This window comes from Orbicella franksi, chromosome 1 (genome assembly GCF_964199315.1).
Source record: "Orbicella franksi chromosome 1, jaOrbFran1.1, whole genome shotgun sequence".
Classification (NCBI taxonomy): domain Eukaryota; kingdom Metazoa; phylum Cnidaria; class Anthozoa; order Scleractinia; family Merulinidae; genus Orbicella; species Orbicella franksi.
In genome coordinates, this window is record NC_138145.1 from 42,842,149 (window position 1) to 42,859,648 (window position 17,500).

General features: G+C 38.3%; 1 protein-coding gene and 1 pseudogene across 5 annotated transcripts in view; one reads left to right on the forward strand and one right to left on the reverse strand.

The window, feature by feature from the left end:
- Positions 1-8,499, reverse strand: part of LOC145481168 (tetratricopeptide repeat protein 28-like) — a 9,251-nt pseudogene extending 752 nt beyond the window's left edge. The window contains exon 1 of the transcript XR_014048592.1: positions 1-8,499. This exon is cut by the window's left edge and continues 92 nt beyond it. The product of XR_014048592.1 is annotated as a tetratricopeptide repeat protein 28-like (transcript).
- A 60-nt stretch (positions 8,500-8,559) lies between these two features.
- Positions 8,560-17,500, forward strand: part of LOC145482278 (U6 snRNA-associated Sm-like protein LSm6) — a 9,078-nt gene continuing 137 nt past the window's right edge. Inside the window, exons 1-5 of one of the 4 annotated variants that reach the window (XR_014048744.1) lie at positions 8,560-9,271; positions 10,302-10,372; positions 12,077-12,381; positions 13,769-13,811; positions 14,495-14,525. Coding sequence is in view for 1 of the 4 variants with exons in the window: in XM_081460943.1 (XP_081317069.1) it covers positions 9,181-9,271; positions 10,302-10,372; positions 13,769-13,811; positions 14,495-14,532 (243 nt within the window). In the remaining 3 variants the exon portion in view is untranslated. Of the gene's footprint in view, positions 9,272-10,301; positions 10,373-12,076; positions 12,382-12,554; positions 13,583-13,768; positions 13,812-14,494 lie in introns of those variants that run through there. The other 3 variants (XR_014048751.1, XR_014048748.1, XM_081460943.1) reach the window with 3 other exon arrangements.

The window sequence follows — 17,500 nt, forward strand, 5'->3', positions numbered from 1 at the left end:
TTCATGGCCTGGTGAAGGGATTCACTGGCACTCACCCCACGAAAAAGATGCTCGTAGAAACGACTCATCAACTGCAAAGTCGCCTTGTCTTCTAGAGCCCACAGTGCCACCAACACTGAGCGCGCACCGGATCCTAAGAACGCTCGAGCCATTCCAACAACTCCTTCGACTTTAATCTGTCCACGGGCACTGTGACAACAGCTTAGTACAACAAGTTTGGCTCGTAGCTGAACTTACGAAATGTCACTCACCTTCAATAAGCAGTCGGTTTCACGTGGAAGTCGACTACCAGTTCTAACAGGCACAAGAATTATTTCTCCTTTCTCCGCATTACCATGTGCAGCGAAGTGTATCAGGCTCACTGAATTTATTCTTTGAAGAACCGCCTGCTTAGTTGCTTGCTGTCCTATCAAAGGCTGAACACCCAGCAGTCTTCCAACCATCTCTGCTTCCTTTCTTGCAAAGGGCAATGGTGAGATGGTTGTTCGGCAACCCTTCCAAAGCACTTCACCAACGTCAGGATCACCCACTATCAGAGCTCCCGTCTGACTGTGATAGTCGGTAGGACTGTCTTGAATGCATTTGAGAGTCGTCAACGAAGGAGCAATGCGAATCCTGAAAGTCTCTGATAAGTACTTCCCACTGTCATCAAGTAAAGCTGGAAATGGAACACGGTACAGGTGGCGATCAGGAACAATGATGATCTCGGACCCCTTGAGTAAGTCGGCCACAGGAGCGATGATCATTTTGTAGAACAAAGTTAGATTTGGTCTGGGGTCAACTTCAAGTCCCTGTTGTCGTAAAACGGCCAGGTTGTCTTCCTCAGAGGAATCTGGTGTTTCTTCAATGCCATTAAAAGATCGATCTTCGCAAAGCTCCGGAGGTAAAATACCAAAGCTGCGGAAGCTTTCAGCCACGTTATTAAAAAAGGTATCCAAATTTTTAGCTTTTTTAGTGCCCGGTGTCTTTTTCTCTACTTTGCTTTCTCGGAAGTCAACGACTCCAGTTGCTTTCAGAATCCACAATAATACATTTTGATCATCATATGAAATGTACAGACAGTTAGAGTCGCTTTCTAGGTTGGCGACATTTTCAATGCCAGTCCATGATTGCGGGTCAGCTGAGATTTGCCGTTCAACAGAGTACTGAGTTGCCATCAAGTCTGATAGGGCCCTAGCCCTTCCGAGCTCTTCAACATAAAGAGCTTTATTAGGATTCCCAACGGCACAAAGCAATGTACTGAGTCTTTTGTAGGGAGATTTGTACTCATCTGAATAAAGTACCTTGAAATCATCATTGTCTTTGAGAAAGCCTCGGCATTCTTCGCATTTTTGAATACTTTGAAACAAATAAGGAAACGCTTCCTGTCTCTTGTCCTGTGGTATTTTTGCCTTTGCCATGTTTTCATAGCAGAAAACCTCCATCCGAAAGTTTTGAACTCCCTCCTTAACTATTGAAAGTGCCTTCTCGAGGTACTCTTCAGCCTTGACATATTCATGGAGACGTGTACACAGACTTCCTAACTGAACGTAAATATTTGCTCCTCCAGCTCTGTCACCAATTTCAACGAAGATAGAAAGTGATTTCTCATAATATTCTTTTGCGTTGGCATAGTCAGCAAGACGCATAAACACAGTTCCTAGGCTTCCATAACATGATCCTTCTTCTTTTCTGTCACCAATTTCAATTGCGATCGCAAGTGCTTTCTCGATATATTCTTTTGCTTTGGCATAGTCAGCAAGAGACACAAAAAGTCTTCCTAGGTTTTCATAACATGATCCTTTTCCATGTCTGTCACCAATTTCAATTGCGATCGCAAGTGCTTTCTGGAGATATTCTTTTGCGTTGGCATAGTCAGCAAGAGACACAAACACACCTCCTAGCTTTTCATAACATGATCCTTCTACCTTTCTGTAACCAATTTGATTTGCGATCGCAAGTGCTTTCTCGAGATATTCTTTTGCGTTCGCATAGTCAGCAAGAGAGAAAAACACTGATCCTAGGTTTCCATAACATGATCCTTCTTCTTCTCTGTCACCAATTTCAATTGCGATCGCAAGTGCTTTCTCGATATATTCTTTTGCTTTGCCAAATTCACTAAGAGAGTAAAGCATAATTCCTAGCCTTGCACAAGCGTGTTCTTCCTCTTTGCTGTTTCCTGTTTTGTTCATGATACTGATCGCTCTCTCATAAAGTTCTTTTGCCTCCACATACTTATTTTGAGCCTTATATATTGCTGCCAGCTTTATACAAAGTTTCCCTGCATTGACTGTTTCACCTCTCTCACGTTCAATGCTGAGAAGCTTCCTGCCGTATGTTATTACATTTGTGTAATCACGGATAAGAAGGTACGCCGCGAACATTACTTTATAGATTGCCTCGCAAAGACATTTACCAAACTGCTCTTCTTTCTCCAGTGCTTTATTATTTAGTAAAACCAAGCTTTCTCTGCATAACTCGATTGCTTTTTCAGCACGACCGGTCATATAAAGGAACGTGGCAACAACGACGCTAATATAGATTGCTTGTATAATTTCTTCAAGGTCGTTCATGACGCCCTCTTCTGTAAGTCTTGTAAAAAAAAAAAAATCGCTTATCAGAATAAAACAAAACGTAAAGTATCGATTTCGAGGATATATTGTCATAAATACGAATAATATAAAAAATTGGGGTGCCCGTGCTCGTTGGTGAGCTAGAGCCATTTTTCAACTGAGAGAACTCAATATCAAGGCAAATCCATCATGTTTTCAATATGCGCGTGCACGAGCGCGCGCTAATGACGCCAAAAATTATGCGCAGTAAGGATGCGCAATGCAAATTTGAGAAATGACCTTAACATCACTGAAAACTGATTTACAAGTCTGCAAATACTTAGCGCAATCGCGTTACATTTCGACTAATATAAGCGATGATTCATGATTCATTGTAGTACGTCGATTTGAAGCGGAGTCACCTACAAAATCACTACACGAGTTGAAATAGTTCAAATAGTTGATTAAATGAAAAGATCGTCCTTAGGGCAGACATGTTTACGCAAATATTAGCCATGATAACAGACATATTACCCGCTGCTTGCCTTTCTGATTTGCCAGAAGTTAAAATAATACCGAACCGAGCGACATAGAAGTGACGTGAAAGAGTTTCTTAAACCTGGCGAAAACTCTTTCGATGAGTAATCTGAATCTAGCTGCAAATATAAGTCTGAAGCGAGCGACAGAAATAACTCTGAATATTGAGCGAAAATTAAACAACTCCCAACGAAAAGCAACAGGGTTAAATTTTTTGTCCGGCGACAAAACTATTTTGAACTCAGCGCAAAAAATAAATCGATCTGTTCTAAGCGACAATTGCAAAAATATTGAGCAACAAAACAATTCTGAGGCCAGCGACAAATATAATTGGAAACTCACTGGCTAAAACAATTATTGCATTATTATGAAATGAACGGCAAATAAAATTCTGAATAAAGCAAAATCCATTTAGTTTGATTGCGAGGAAAACCTGTGTAATTTGTAATCTGGATGTAGAGCTATTAAACTGCTACAAGTTTTTGAGGCGCAAAAAAAAGGACCAGGCAGTAAAATCTGGAAGCACTTGTTTATCACTGAATTAAATTTAACTATTAAATGGAAACAATATATTGAAATTCTTCTTGAACTTTGCAACTAAAATATAACTAGATTTATATTAGTTCTATTTGAGTTAAATGGTAAATAGAAGGCCTGGAAGAGGTTTAAATTATAGCAAAGGAGTGATTAAAATTTGAACTGTCAGCTAAGAAATGACGCGATTTTAAATTGATAGCTCAGATTTGTGACCTACCAAATTCACTGATCGTTGAGAAATGGGCTGAAAAAAAAATTCACCGAAAACGTGACTAATAACTGAAATTCCAGCACTTTCATCCAGACCTTTTAAATACAGATGAAGAAAATACAATGTCAGCTGTACTTACCACGCCAACGTAGAAACGAAATACTGAAGCTGATTCAAAAACTCGTATTCCTTGCATGGAGTAAATTACACTCAGTCAAGTTCATTTTATTCTGTTCTCTTTGGAAACTGAAAAGACCGGAAATCCGTGAATGTCAACGTCAGCCGTTCATATGAGAAGTTCGAAAATGACATTTTCTAGGTGGATTTCTTTTCGTTTTCTACAAGAAGAATGAACAACAATGTGTTTCACTTTCCCCAAGGACAATGAAGCTTTAAAAAACCCACCTTTATAGCATATTTTATATAGCTTATTAATTTTTGTCGGGAGTAGAAAACTCAACTTTCCATGCCTCTTAATAAATTGAAGGCGTTGGTAATGAATTTTTAGCGCCGGACTGTTGTACTGACTAGGCAAACATGTTTAGCCCAGTCTCGGCCAGTTTCAAATCAAGCTGAACAAATTTTCATCTCTCTTTAGAAAAAAGCAAGGATAAAATTAAAATAATATGGTCTAGACGATGGGACTGAAGTCAAAAGCGAAATTTGCAATTGTCACGAGCAATATTTTGGGCGAATATACGTCAAAAATAAGATGAAAGCATTTGGAATAGTGTTATTAAGAAAAAAACAGCTATGCAAAATGATGGCGAGAGTATTTTTAGAAATCTACGGTGGCAAGGAGTGAGAAGGCGGTTTCAGAAGATTTTAAATTTCGTTACTGCCACAAAATTACTAAATTAGAAAGAGAAAAAAATACTAGATGATACAATGGTCTAAGTAACAACACCGCAAGAACACCAAGTAGGTTGAAAACTAAAGGCCTCCCTGAGGGGTTGCATGTTGCCCTAATTATTGAGAAAATTTATATTTTCTTCCTAGTTCGCCATTAATAAACTCTTTTGTTCTTGGCAATGTTTTACAAAATCGCGGTGATTGAAAGAACATGTGTAAATAAGACTTAAAAACGTGTTTCCAAGCTAATAAATGAAAAGTGATTTATACATGTATGTAAACCACGTTTGTTATTGATTTTATCAATGAATGACATTTTCCTAGCCCAGAGTAAATTAATATTGTAATGTAAATCTTATCATCCTATCATTGTATGTTGGTTTTTTATTTCGTCATCTCTTTACTTTTGTAATATTTTTTTGATATTTAGTGACAGGTCCACGTTGGCTATTTTTACCTCATGGTTAAACAAAGGATATATGTTCAGCCCTTCATTTCAAGAGGGAATGTTGAAAACTTTATTTTGGCGCATTTAAAAATGTTTAATTTTAATAACGACGTTATTAGTATGTTTCTTCTAAAATTAATAAAGGAGTATATATAATAATATGTATATCGAAATGTTGTTTGATTGACCTCTTTTGTGAGAAAATGAATGACTCCTATCACGTGACATTCCAAGGAAGCAGATTGTGATATCCTAGAAGGAAACCGAGAACAATGATTATTGCAGAGTGTTACAAAGGTTCTCCTGAGAGTAAAACAATTTATTTGGATTTTTGTACGTTCGAATTACAACGAGACAGGCTTACACAAAAGTTGGAATTTTCATAAATACATTTCATCTTCGGATTAAGAAAAAAAAATACCAAGATCAGCTAAGGCTGGCGTGTTTCAGTAAAATGTTTTGGTTTCGAAGCATTATTATTGTGCCTTTGTTTAGCCTGCGTATGGTTTTGTTGGAGGGATAGGGGGAGGGGAGTGGGGCAATGTTGGATGGGTGGGGGAGAGTACCAGTGCGGGAGAAAACGACTGCATGAAAAAACGGTAGAACGGCCGATAATGAAATTGAAAATACTGTTCTTTGGTTTTTCTACCTACACCTGTATTATACCGCATCGCGCTCTTTCATATTTCTTGCGACAACTATACATAGCACAAAACAAAAGGTGTGCACTTTCTTATAGACAATGATAGCTTTTATTTCCACGTGGTTTAGAATTAGCGACATCGTCCAAAGGTGGCCGTTAAAATTTTCGTGATCACGTTTTCAGGTGCGCTTTTTTCTGTGAATCACGTTCAAAATCTGATAAAAGCACAAAGCCTCAGATGGAAAAATAATATCAAAAATATAAAAAAAACACGAGTAACAATGGAAAGCGAATATTATCGACTGTCATTATCTTTGCAATATCGTCAGCCTTTGTGTCACAGCAAGCTAGTGTAATAATAGAATCAAAACCATGACATTCACTGGATAAGTTTTCGCGGATTAATATAACACTCAAAAAACAAGAAATTACAACAATTACCAAGGTTTAAAAGCTATTTAAATATTTGGAGGCTTTTTATATCTGGCATGGTGCCTTCACTAGCGAAGTCGTTTACAAATGGTGGCCCTAAAAGCCCCCAAATCGCAGAAGAAAAAACCGTGGCATTAATAAACCCAACTCATGGTCTGATTATATTTAGATTTAACTTTTTCTAAGAAAGAACTTTTACCGATTACAAACCTTCTGTTGGAGAGCATTGTTGTATCTTACGTTCTTTAATACTCTCAAGGTCGACTTCAAAACGAGATGTTCATTTGTTTAAGGTAGAACTTGGCTTCATATCATTATTTTTAGAAAATCTTTCCACAAAATCTTGCACGCAACTTCAATTTTCAGACGCCATGCATACCGCCCATTTTAAGCATAAACCGAAACATTAATTTCTAAACGCAAAATTCTTTGTAAGTGTAAGCCTGTCCCCTCCCTTTGCTGTTAAGCCCTCCCCCAAAAAAGAATCCCACCATTAAAGCCCTTTGAACAAAATCAGATATTAATACCCGGGGTTTATTCTCAGAATTTCACGGTATGCGAAAACCATTTAAGTTACTTTCATTTTACTCTGGTCTACCTCTTTGAGAACACTTACAAAATGTTGAAAACACTTGCTTACGATTGTACCTTCTACACTTGCCATGTTCTCTGAAAATGCTTTCCTTTATGAAAAAGAAATGCATTGTTCTTGTTTCTTTTTTTGTGGATGTTGATTTTTGTCAATGTGACATGAATTCCCGGCCTTGATAATCCGTGATAAATAAGAAGTGCTGACATTGCTGGTTCTCTCCAGTTCCTCAGCATCTCTAACATTAGAGCAACCTTTATTACTGAAACAAATTAGTTCCTTTCTTTTCTTTCCTGGGTGACCCTGTGTGTTTTCAAAATTAACCAGACTAACATGTGAAAACTTTGTTATAATGCTTCATCTTCATCCAAGACCGACTTTGAGCAAGTCTAAATGTTGTCTAAGAGGTTTTCTTGGCTTTGCCTAGTGTTTCAAGACCCCTTTTAAAAATTTACCAAATTAAGATATTAATTTCTCGGAGGCAACTCGCTTGCATTTAGGCCAAGACCGGTGTTGAAAAGAGACTTATCACAATGAGTCTTATAACAATGAACAAAACAAATTATATGCAACATATGAAGACAGACCTCTTCCCTATGAACTTCTTTTTACATCATCAGTGTAGAGTTGTTGTGGTGTATTTTTTACTCCCGCCTTATAAGAGTCTGGGTACGTCAGTGGCCTCGTTTACGTTCTGTTACGTCAGATCTAGGCGCCCTTGGATTAGGTCCGCCGTGTGCTCGATGTAGTGTTGTATTTGTTGTTTTCATTAAAGCTTCGGTACTTTACAGTTGTAAAGGTTTCGGTAGAATTTGATCAATTATATTTTAACCAATTTCCATATTCAGGGGCACCTTACTACCGTTTTCTCTCGAACGCTTTTAAACGCTGTTTTAGGCTAGCTGGAGTACTTTTAAAGCTCTGTAGGTTAATTTTAGGTTGCGCTAAAAAAAAATTATCTGTTCGGTTATTCTATGGGAACTTGAGTATTCTCGAATCTATTAGGGCTTTTTTGTCCATTCCCCGAAAACCTTAGGTCTTATCGCCTTTGCGAAAATGATAGCTGACCTTTTTTCGGTACCCAAAACGATATTTTTAACAATCCGAAAACAACAGACATTAAATATCTCATATCACGAAAGTTCGAGGTGACAATTCTCTTAAGAAAATCAGAGAGGATTAAAGGCCTTCCGAACAGATAATTTACCGAAACGACTGTAGTTGGGTGCCCCTGCTTATTGTTGTGGATAACAAAGATATCAGACAATGTGTTTTTAAACTTTCAAGATAAGTATACTAGACAAAAGGAATTGTACTTTACACCATGGCGAATTTCACTTTGTAAAGTGAATCCACGAAACACTCGGCAAGGGACTTTCCCAATACTGTCATATTTTGTCACGCAAACAGCATCTGCCACAACTGCTTCGCCGGTTTTCCAGCCTCGACTAAGAAAACAAACCTTTAGACTACAGATATCTAAATGTGAAGGTACTTAATAAATATTACACGATAGAATTAAAGTTTAACTTGTTTTCAAGATGCATATTCACCGAACAAATAAAATTGTACTTCATACTGTGACGAAATTCTCTTTGGAAAGTGAAACGTCGAAAGTGTCGCTGGGGAATTTCCCAACGCTATATGTCACCATATTTTGTCACGCAAGTAACATCTGTTATAACTGGTTCTGGAGATTTTCCGGTCTCGTCTTGGAAAACAAACCTTTACAGTATTCTGGAGCTTTTTCATTATTTTTTTCTTAGGAAACGAATTTTATTTTGACACAGAAAATACATTCCACGTACAGTTTACACCCTGTAATGCCAAGACATCTTTCTCTTTTGTGCAAAGTTCACATTTTTCATTCGCAATTTTTATGCTTTTTGAAGGTTGTTTTTTTTTTTTCCCAAGCTATTTTTGCCTCTGCGTAAGTAAACAAACTGCAGTAAACAAACTAAGTGTTAGAACTAAAACGATCAACTTATGTTTCCAAGTTCGCAATGATGGTGAAAAAGTTCCAGGGACGGATCCTAGATTTTTCTTAGGAGGGGCTACACCACTAAGGAATGGGGGAACTGACTGGTCAAGTAAACAGATTGTAAATTTTTTTTTGGCACAATACCAGTTGTATTAGAAAGCAGCAGGTCATCTCAGGGGAGCGGGGGTGCGCACCCTTGCACCCTCCCCTTAGATCTGCCCTTAAGTTCTTAGTTCAGGGTTAGTTTCCCACTATATTTCTACGCGATCACTTACTTCGATGTCAACGTCCGCTAAGTTCCTACGTCCTACAATATGCAAGTCCTTGACATGTTCTGGTAATTCTCGGACGAAAGTACTGGGTCGAGTTCGCAGACGCCATCTTGAAGGAATCTTGGTTCATCCGAAACAAACTCAAAGATGAGCCAAAAACAAACTCCAAGTGACTTTCTGAAGCAAATTATAGGCCGCCCTGTGGTGGTGAAACTTAACAACGGCGTTGATTATCGAGGTAAACAGCTTTTTTTGGCCTGTGCATGCAAACCAGCTGAGAATTGATCCATTCATAAGTTGCTGTTTTCGTTTGACTGTTCATGCATTCTATTTGTTATCAGCTGCAAACGTAAGCTTAAACAATAGGAAAGCGTTGTTAGAAGTCTGAAAAAGAAAGGCCGTGCATCCTAAACCTAAAATTCTAATCCTAATATTCTGTTAACTTACAACAATATTCTACTCATAAACCTGATTTCCATGAATGCTGTGTGTTTAAAAATTATAATAGAGAAAGCGTTTTTAGAATTGATTTAATGAGTGAAACTCTTTGATGTTTACAGGGTAAGCTGTTCCAATGGGTTGTGCCACTGTAACTAAAACTATTTTTCCTGTAGTTAGTTCTTGGAAAGGGAGTAAGTTTGTTAACCAAGTCCCTCAGAGCATAATTTGATTCATTTCGGGTTACAAATTTAGAAGTGAGGTATGCGTTAAGTAATGCAGTAATTTCCAGTCTTCATCACATTTGAAGACTGAAAAATGCACCAGTCATTTGACGCCCCCCCCCCCCCGACCCCACCCGCTTTTTTTGGAGGATACCTGGGGCATTCACATTTACTGTCAGTGAAATGCAGCGAAAAGCCCTGTCTTGCGGGGAAAAAATTCAGAGTGAACTCCCCCACCCTCTCAATGGTTTCGAAAAGCATGATAATTGAAGCGATTAAAATCAGACAGTCGTCATCATTTGTTCAGCCTCGATGTTTTCTGCAAACATGATACTTGAACCCACTCTTCTAAGAGGTCGCTAACCACAAGTGAAATCCCCGCCAAACCCCCACTCAGCCCCCGCATTGTATAGCAAACTGGTGAAAAAAGGTGCATTTCCTGACTACCAGGGAACCTAAATCAAGTGAAAACAAGGTGAAAACCCCCAGTTTGCCCTGGGTATCCACGAATGGTGGAGGCAGGGGGGGGGGGGGGGAGGGGAGAGAGAGGGGTTCAAATGACTGGTACATAATTGGAAGTCCTCACTGTTGACCTTCCTTTCTCAGGAGTTCTTGCCTGCCTAGATGGTTACATGAATATTGCTTTAGAACAAACAGAAGAATATGCCAATGGCCAGGTTAGTTGACTTTTACTGAATCATTTTGTTTAAAACAAAGTGCAAATATAACAAGCACTCTGATTGGCAGGCTTAACAGCATGCTTTTTTGGAGTATGTACTATACACGTACAAATCACAAGGAGGAGAGGAGTCTTATTTGACCATATTTCCAGTTATTCACCGTAGAATTGTAGCACAAATTGATTTGTTGATTTGTATACATGCACACTGTGTTACTCGTCTGTTGAAAATGGTCATCGCCCAAAGAGCAATGATTCCAGTAAGTGAAGCTTTCTATATGAGACATGAAATGGTGAGAGTAAAAAAAGAGACGTGCTCGGATAAAAGTGACCATCATGTGACTTGTTGGATGTGGACCGTAGAATACTCATGTCCTGTGATCTGTACCACTTGCTAAGAGCATAAACCAATCATGACTGTGCAGTTGTCCATTCTGTGAGCAGAGTCTCTTTTATCACAAAAGACAGACATGATTGTGTGTTTTCAGGAATGATTTTTGCATAAATTACTTACAAAAATCACTTCCAATCCTATGTATAAAGTATGACCTTACCACTGATGATGTATTTCTGCCACCAGCATCCTCCGGCCCACTTTGTATGAATAAAGCCAACAACTACACTAAAAATTTGTTGCCTGAAAACCGGATATCAAAAGCTTTCTGGTAAATTTGTTTTTAAGACTGTGGAGATAACATTATTTCCACAACACTTGCTGGAAATGAGGCATTTTAATTTAAATTTTAGTGAATGTTGGGCTATCCAAAATTTGACTGAAATCAGTGTCATCCCTTGTCTCTTTCTGTACTGTTAGTCGCCACGAGTGATAGCCATTACTGTATGCAGCTTTTGTCTTGTGGATAGGATTTCAACAGACTAGTAACATGATCGCCTGTATACAGTGTGATCATGTACATTGATTTCAGTCAACAAGGAATCAATATGTGCTACAATTGTATGGTAAATTTAACTGTAATATGGTCAAAAAGGACTCCCTGTGTATAAAGCATGTGACCTGTGAATCATTACAAATGACACTCTTCTTTGGTTCGTGTTTCACCTTACACTTCTTTTGTGCTTTTGTTACTTGCTTCTGTGCTTTATAACAAAACAAGTAACGACCATGCCTTTTTCATCTGTTAATTCCATAGCAGTGCGAACAACACATGTCAAGTGCTCTCATTGGTTTAAACAGCATGTTATACAGTCATTTATTACATTGCTGAACTGACTGTGATAAAAAGTTCCCTTAGTGGTCCGAATTTTGCAGTATGGACCGCTAAGAATCGGTCACTGCTCAAACACTGATTTTACCAAATTACTTTTTCAGTTGATTGCTCAAAAATACAGTTTCTTGTTATATAGAAATCTTTTTACCTTCATGTTTGGAGAACAACTTCAGTTAAATGGTCACAAGAGTAACATGAAAAACATAAATAAATGCTTACCTTTTGTATTCCATTAAGCTAGAATGGATTGCAGGGATTTACCAATTTATGGGCAGATTAAGAAATGGCCATTTATTATTAATAATAAGTTACTTTATTGAACTAGCTAATTTGGTCTGTTTTGGAGATTATCATTTTTTCGTTACTTTTTTTTGTAATTTTTGGACAACACCTGGTCCATAAACCTGTTTTAAAAAAAGTCTGTATGTGAAGCAAGTGGCCCATCAGGCTAAAGCTTATCCTGGTTTCTGTAGGATGAAGAGACTAGGAGTAGTGCAACTCCCCCCTGGATGGGATGCTAGTCCATCGCAGGGTTACCCCCAGCATTAAGTTCGTTGGTACCCATTTATGCACCTGGTTAGAGAGAGGTACTGTGAGAGGAACATGTCTTGCCCAAGAACACAACACAATGTCCCCGGCCAGGGCTCAAACCCGGACTGATTGATCCGGAGATGAGTGCCCTAACCACAAGGCCACGGCACCTCCCACTGAGAGCAATATTTCTCTATTTATGCACCTCACACCAGTTCTGAGAATTTGGTGGCACATCAAGGCAACAGTGAGTGTAGATATAGGATGTTTTGTCAGCAACAAATTCAAGGCCAACAACAATGTCATTTTCGAAAAAAAATTAAAATGCTATTCAGTGTCATTTACAAAACACAAGAATGTACAGACGATAAACCTAGAATTTGGTCATTTCATTTGTTGTATTGAATATTTTTAATACAGAATCTCAGCAAGATTTTCCTAAAGAATGTAGTACAAACTGGAAAAAATTTCCTTCAGTTGAGTGTCAAAGGCAGCAAGAGCACAAAAATTAGAAGATAATTGTGTACTAGAGCAGAGAAAGCATATTTTATTGACTTATTCAACTACACATTTGTACATAAAACATTTCTGTTTCCTCAGTTTTATCCATTAATCCTTAAGATTCTGAAAGTTTGCTAGACCTTTGTATTTTTCCAGAATTGTTATTTTTTTTGCCTATTTATTGTCAGTTTTGTTACAGATATTTTTGTTTTCATATGTATGTAAAAAGAGTGTTAATGATTGGGCCAGATTCTTATCCCATAATGTTTCACAGACCTGTCCAAGGTTTCCAGAAAAGTCTACAATGTATGTTACTGTACACTCACAGTGCAAAGTTCTTTATCATAATTTATAATGTAGATAGGACCCTGCATGCACTCTGATTGGTCAAAACCCCATGTTTTATTAGTCAAGAGTATAATTTAAACAAACATGGAGAAAAAACGTGTTTTATTGCTTTTTGCCACATGACCTCTATATCATAAAGCAAATCAAGAAGCCTAAGCCATGTATTACATTGTGATAAAACACTCTGGGCATTTGAGAACACTTGAGAATTATTTGTAGAAAACACACTTGTAGCTCATGTTTTCTACATTTCCCTTGTGTTCTCAAATGCCCGTCATGTTTTATCACAGTGTAATACACGGCTTAGGCTTCTTTATTTGTTAATTAGCAGTACATGATTTTCTGAAATGCAGGATTTCAGAAAAATCACTGTCGGTGATACTTTCAGTGAATCAATCACCAGGAGTACAATTGTCATGTTTTGCCCTCACAATACAACCGGACATACTCAAGGTTATGAGGCTTGCAGTTCTCTGTTCTGTGCCGGCATAAATAATTTTAATTTTATGTCGATACCAATTATTACAAATTACATTTTGTAATGAAGCCAAGCGTGATGAAATTTTCTTGCTTACTGTGGTTTTTTTTTATTTATTTATTTTTTTATTTTTTGCATTTATTAAATATGAGCATTTTAGCACAATGAATTAACTAAATTTTCCATCTTGATTACTGATATCTTGAACCCTGTAGTCTTTTTAACTTAAGTGAACTCCCTTTTCCTTGGCTTCTGTTTTATCATTTTATTATTCAGTGTTAACATACCCGTCTTTTCTCTCCTTCAGCTCAAAAACAAATATGGAGATGCTTTCTTGAGAGGAAACAATGGTTAGCTATATTAACAGTCTTAGTCTTTTTGATATGACATTGTCATAAAAATTGCAAGCTTATGTATTTGGTTAAAAACAACAACAAGCCTTAAGATGGGGATCAAGTTGGTATTTATGGCAATGTCATAATCACATCCCATTACATGTAATCACACTACCAGAGGTGGATATAGTTTAGAGGGAATATTAAATTAGCAGAAATGAAGGGAAACTCACTGGACATTCACCTCATTGTAATTTCTACTTTGTGGTATTTCTAGAAAGTGTGGTGAAAAAGTTTTAGATTAGGTTCTAGTTCTCAAATTGAAATATTTTGGGGCATGCCCAGTATTAAGTCTACAATCCCAAAGTACCATCCACCCCCCTTTAAAAATCCTGGATTCGCCCTTGCACTACAGTGTTTTGATTTTTAAATACTCCCCCCGCCCCCCACCTTGGATAAGCTCTCTTCCTCTAAACATCGCTTCCCTTATTGTATGCCTTCTTTGGTGCAGATATGTTTTTAAAATGATTGAGCTTGTCCCTCAAAATGTTACATTTAGGTGCAATTACGACAACAAATTTAATTTCTTGACTTTTCTGCATTATATACATGTAGCTGCCCGACTAAGTGCTGGGCCACTTCTCACTTTACAGGCTACCATTCTGCTCTCAACTGACGCTTTCATCTTTCTCTTACAGTGTTATATATCAGTACACAAAAGACAAGCCGAAGATAAAGACAACAAGGGCTAGACAGAAACTTAACTAAAAACAACCAAAATATTGTTTGTTGGTGATAACTATGTGTACATAGAGTTGTTTTTGTATTTTCCTGTAAAAAAAATCATTCATCTGTTATTCACAACTTGCTGATAGATTTTTGCTTTTTCTTGAACATGTAGTTACATTAGTTTCTGTATATGTCCATGTATAGGCAGATAGGCAGGGAAGAGGAGGGAAGTAGTACAGTAGCTAGGTTTGAAGTCAGAGTTGTAAAATAATTTAGTTAAGTCCCGTGTCAAGATCTACGTCCCTGGCACTAGCCGGATCTGTGACTGCATTCAAACCTAGTGCTCCCCTAAGGGAGGAGGGGGGTGGGGGGGGGGGGGGAGTATTCCGAGAAAAATTGGGTGGAAGTGAGCGGCCAGCTTCCCAAAGCCCCTACCCTAATTATGATAAAAATCTGTGATTGTCAATACCCTGTTTATGACCTGACCCTAAATCAATAGCCTGTTTTAGACCTGCCTTATACTTAGTTCCCTAGTTTAGGCCGATGTTAAAGACTTTTGAAGGGCTTTTGACGATCGGTGTTATCATCACTGATGAAAAAGTAGCTTCTTGTAAAAAAATGTCCAATTTAAGACTAGAGAACAAAAAATAGACCCTATTAAAATGATCAAAATCGCTAAAATCGATACCCTATTTGTGACCAAAACGGCTGCAAAACCATATCCTTTGGGGCCGCACATACCCATATGGGTCATACAAGGGATTACACTTCCGGGCTAGTGCCCCGTCACGCCAGGGAATTATCTCCGGCTTCCAGAGCATAAAGTGACTGGTCCATCACAAGGCTACTACTAATTTCATTTGCGGGTCAGTATCCATTTATCAACCTGGGTGAAGAGGCAAAGTAAGAGTTTGTGTCTTCACTGTTTTGCCCAAGAACACAACACAATGACCCCGCTCAGCTTTCGGACTCAATGTGGGGTCCATTGCCTAAAGCATCAGGACATTTCCCTGCACAAAGATTTGTGATTCGTGGTTCCAAATTCAGTCCATCCTCACTTTGTACATGCAAATAGCCAACTGGTCAAAGGTTGTTATAAAGTTTTCTGTGTTTGAGATGTCAGGGGATTATTTTGGAGAAGTAGAGAGGGCTCTTCATCTGAATTTTACAGCTGCAGTAGCTGTTACCTCTGCATGTTCTGTTCCAATGGATATACTAAACAACAGTAAGGACGTTCGCGCTAATTGCTTCTGCGCATCCTTACTGCGCACGCAATTTCACACGCCACGTCATGCATCGAGCGCGCACTAAGTAATAAAAGGAACAATGATGGGACAGACGGCCAATTGGCTATTGTTATAGCTTTGCCCGGATTTAACGATCTTGGACATTCGATGACCCCTGTTTTTCTTTTCATGGATTATTTTCTCTACCGATTTTCTACGTTTAGCGAGAAAAGGAAGGACGTCTATCGATCAGAAGTTTTAATTTTTTGCAAATTCTTTTTAGCTCTTCATTTATCTGTGCGGCGGTGTCAAATGCCTCTTGAAGGGTTACGTTTTGTGAAAACGTTGGAAACGTTTGGGATTTTTAATGCAATGGATTAACTAATACGAAATATCATTAGGATAGTTTGTCTCCGTTGATTCATCATTGATATTTTAAGCTAAAAACCCTGGAGACCACTGCTGATTTACGCACGCCAGTTTTACAAAATCATTTGGTTTTCCACAAGCTTTATTTCTGAAACGAAGTCCGTGACCCCCCTTTTTTTTATTTGTGAAACAAGTAATTCATTATCTGTCCGCAGAAGAAGTTTGAAGAAGGGCATTTTCCCACGAATGTCCTTAAGGGGGTAGCCTGCGAACGCAGACGTATTTCCGGCTGTCACTTGGTTCCGCTGAAAAATAACGTCTGCGAACCCGAGCCAGGAAACGATTTCTGTTACGTAATGACTTTTGTTTCTCCGTGGCCAATCAGATTCCATGATAGAATGAAACTCGAGTGCTCCTCACAGCGAATACCTCGCGCAGTAGTTCTGGGGTTATCTGAGCTAAACTGTGATTGGCTTCGAATTCCTACGTCACAGAAATCGTTTTCTTGCTCGGGTTCGCAGACGTTATTTTTCGGCGGAACCAAGTGACTGCCGGAAATACGTCTGCGTTGGCAGGCTATTAAGGGGGGGGGGGGGTCGTTCTTAACTACCAATTGGTCATGAATCTGTTGCTAAAGAAGGTTTCTAACAGTCATATGTTGAAAACCAGACCTCCTAATTTGCACAGGTTTGATCCATCGAAGAGTCCTGCAAAAGTTTCAAATCACAGCCATATTTGACCAGTCACGTGACCAGAATAAAAAACCCTAAAAATTAAGAGGCATCTAAATCCGAAAATTCAAATCAGTGTCAATACATTCAGATCGTCCAAGTGCTTAATGCTACGCATGGGTTTCATGAAACTACAATGTAGCATTATCATAAAATTTATGAGGTAATAAAAACCCGTAGTAACAGACTTTCTACCGTAACTTTCCTGTTTTACGTGTAAACAGCAATTCCATACGTACGATTATCAAGAAGGCTTACTTATTTCTGATTCATAAGAAAAATCGGAACTCTTACTCTTTTCTTCAAGTTTTAGCGATTTAAAATTCAAACGCGCGGTTTGGGACTGGCACTAGTTACGCACGCGAAATCATTTTTTTTTTTCAAAGCAAACGTTCCCTCACGTAAAATTCACCATTTAGCACTGCAAAACGTTCCAAAATAGCTTTCTTTTAAATATGGCCTTCAGCAATCCTTCAGCAGCTGCTCTAGATCTGTAGTTAAGAAGGCAAAAAGTTCAAAATTTTACCTAAAATTTTTTATTGCTTCAAAGGTCCACATTTCACTTGGTATTGACGCCACCGTTAAATTTTTCATAAAAATGTTATTTTTTGTCCAGTATTTACTCGTTTTTGAGACCAGGCCTTTGGTT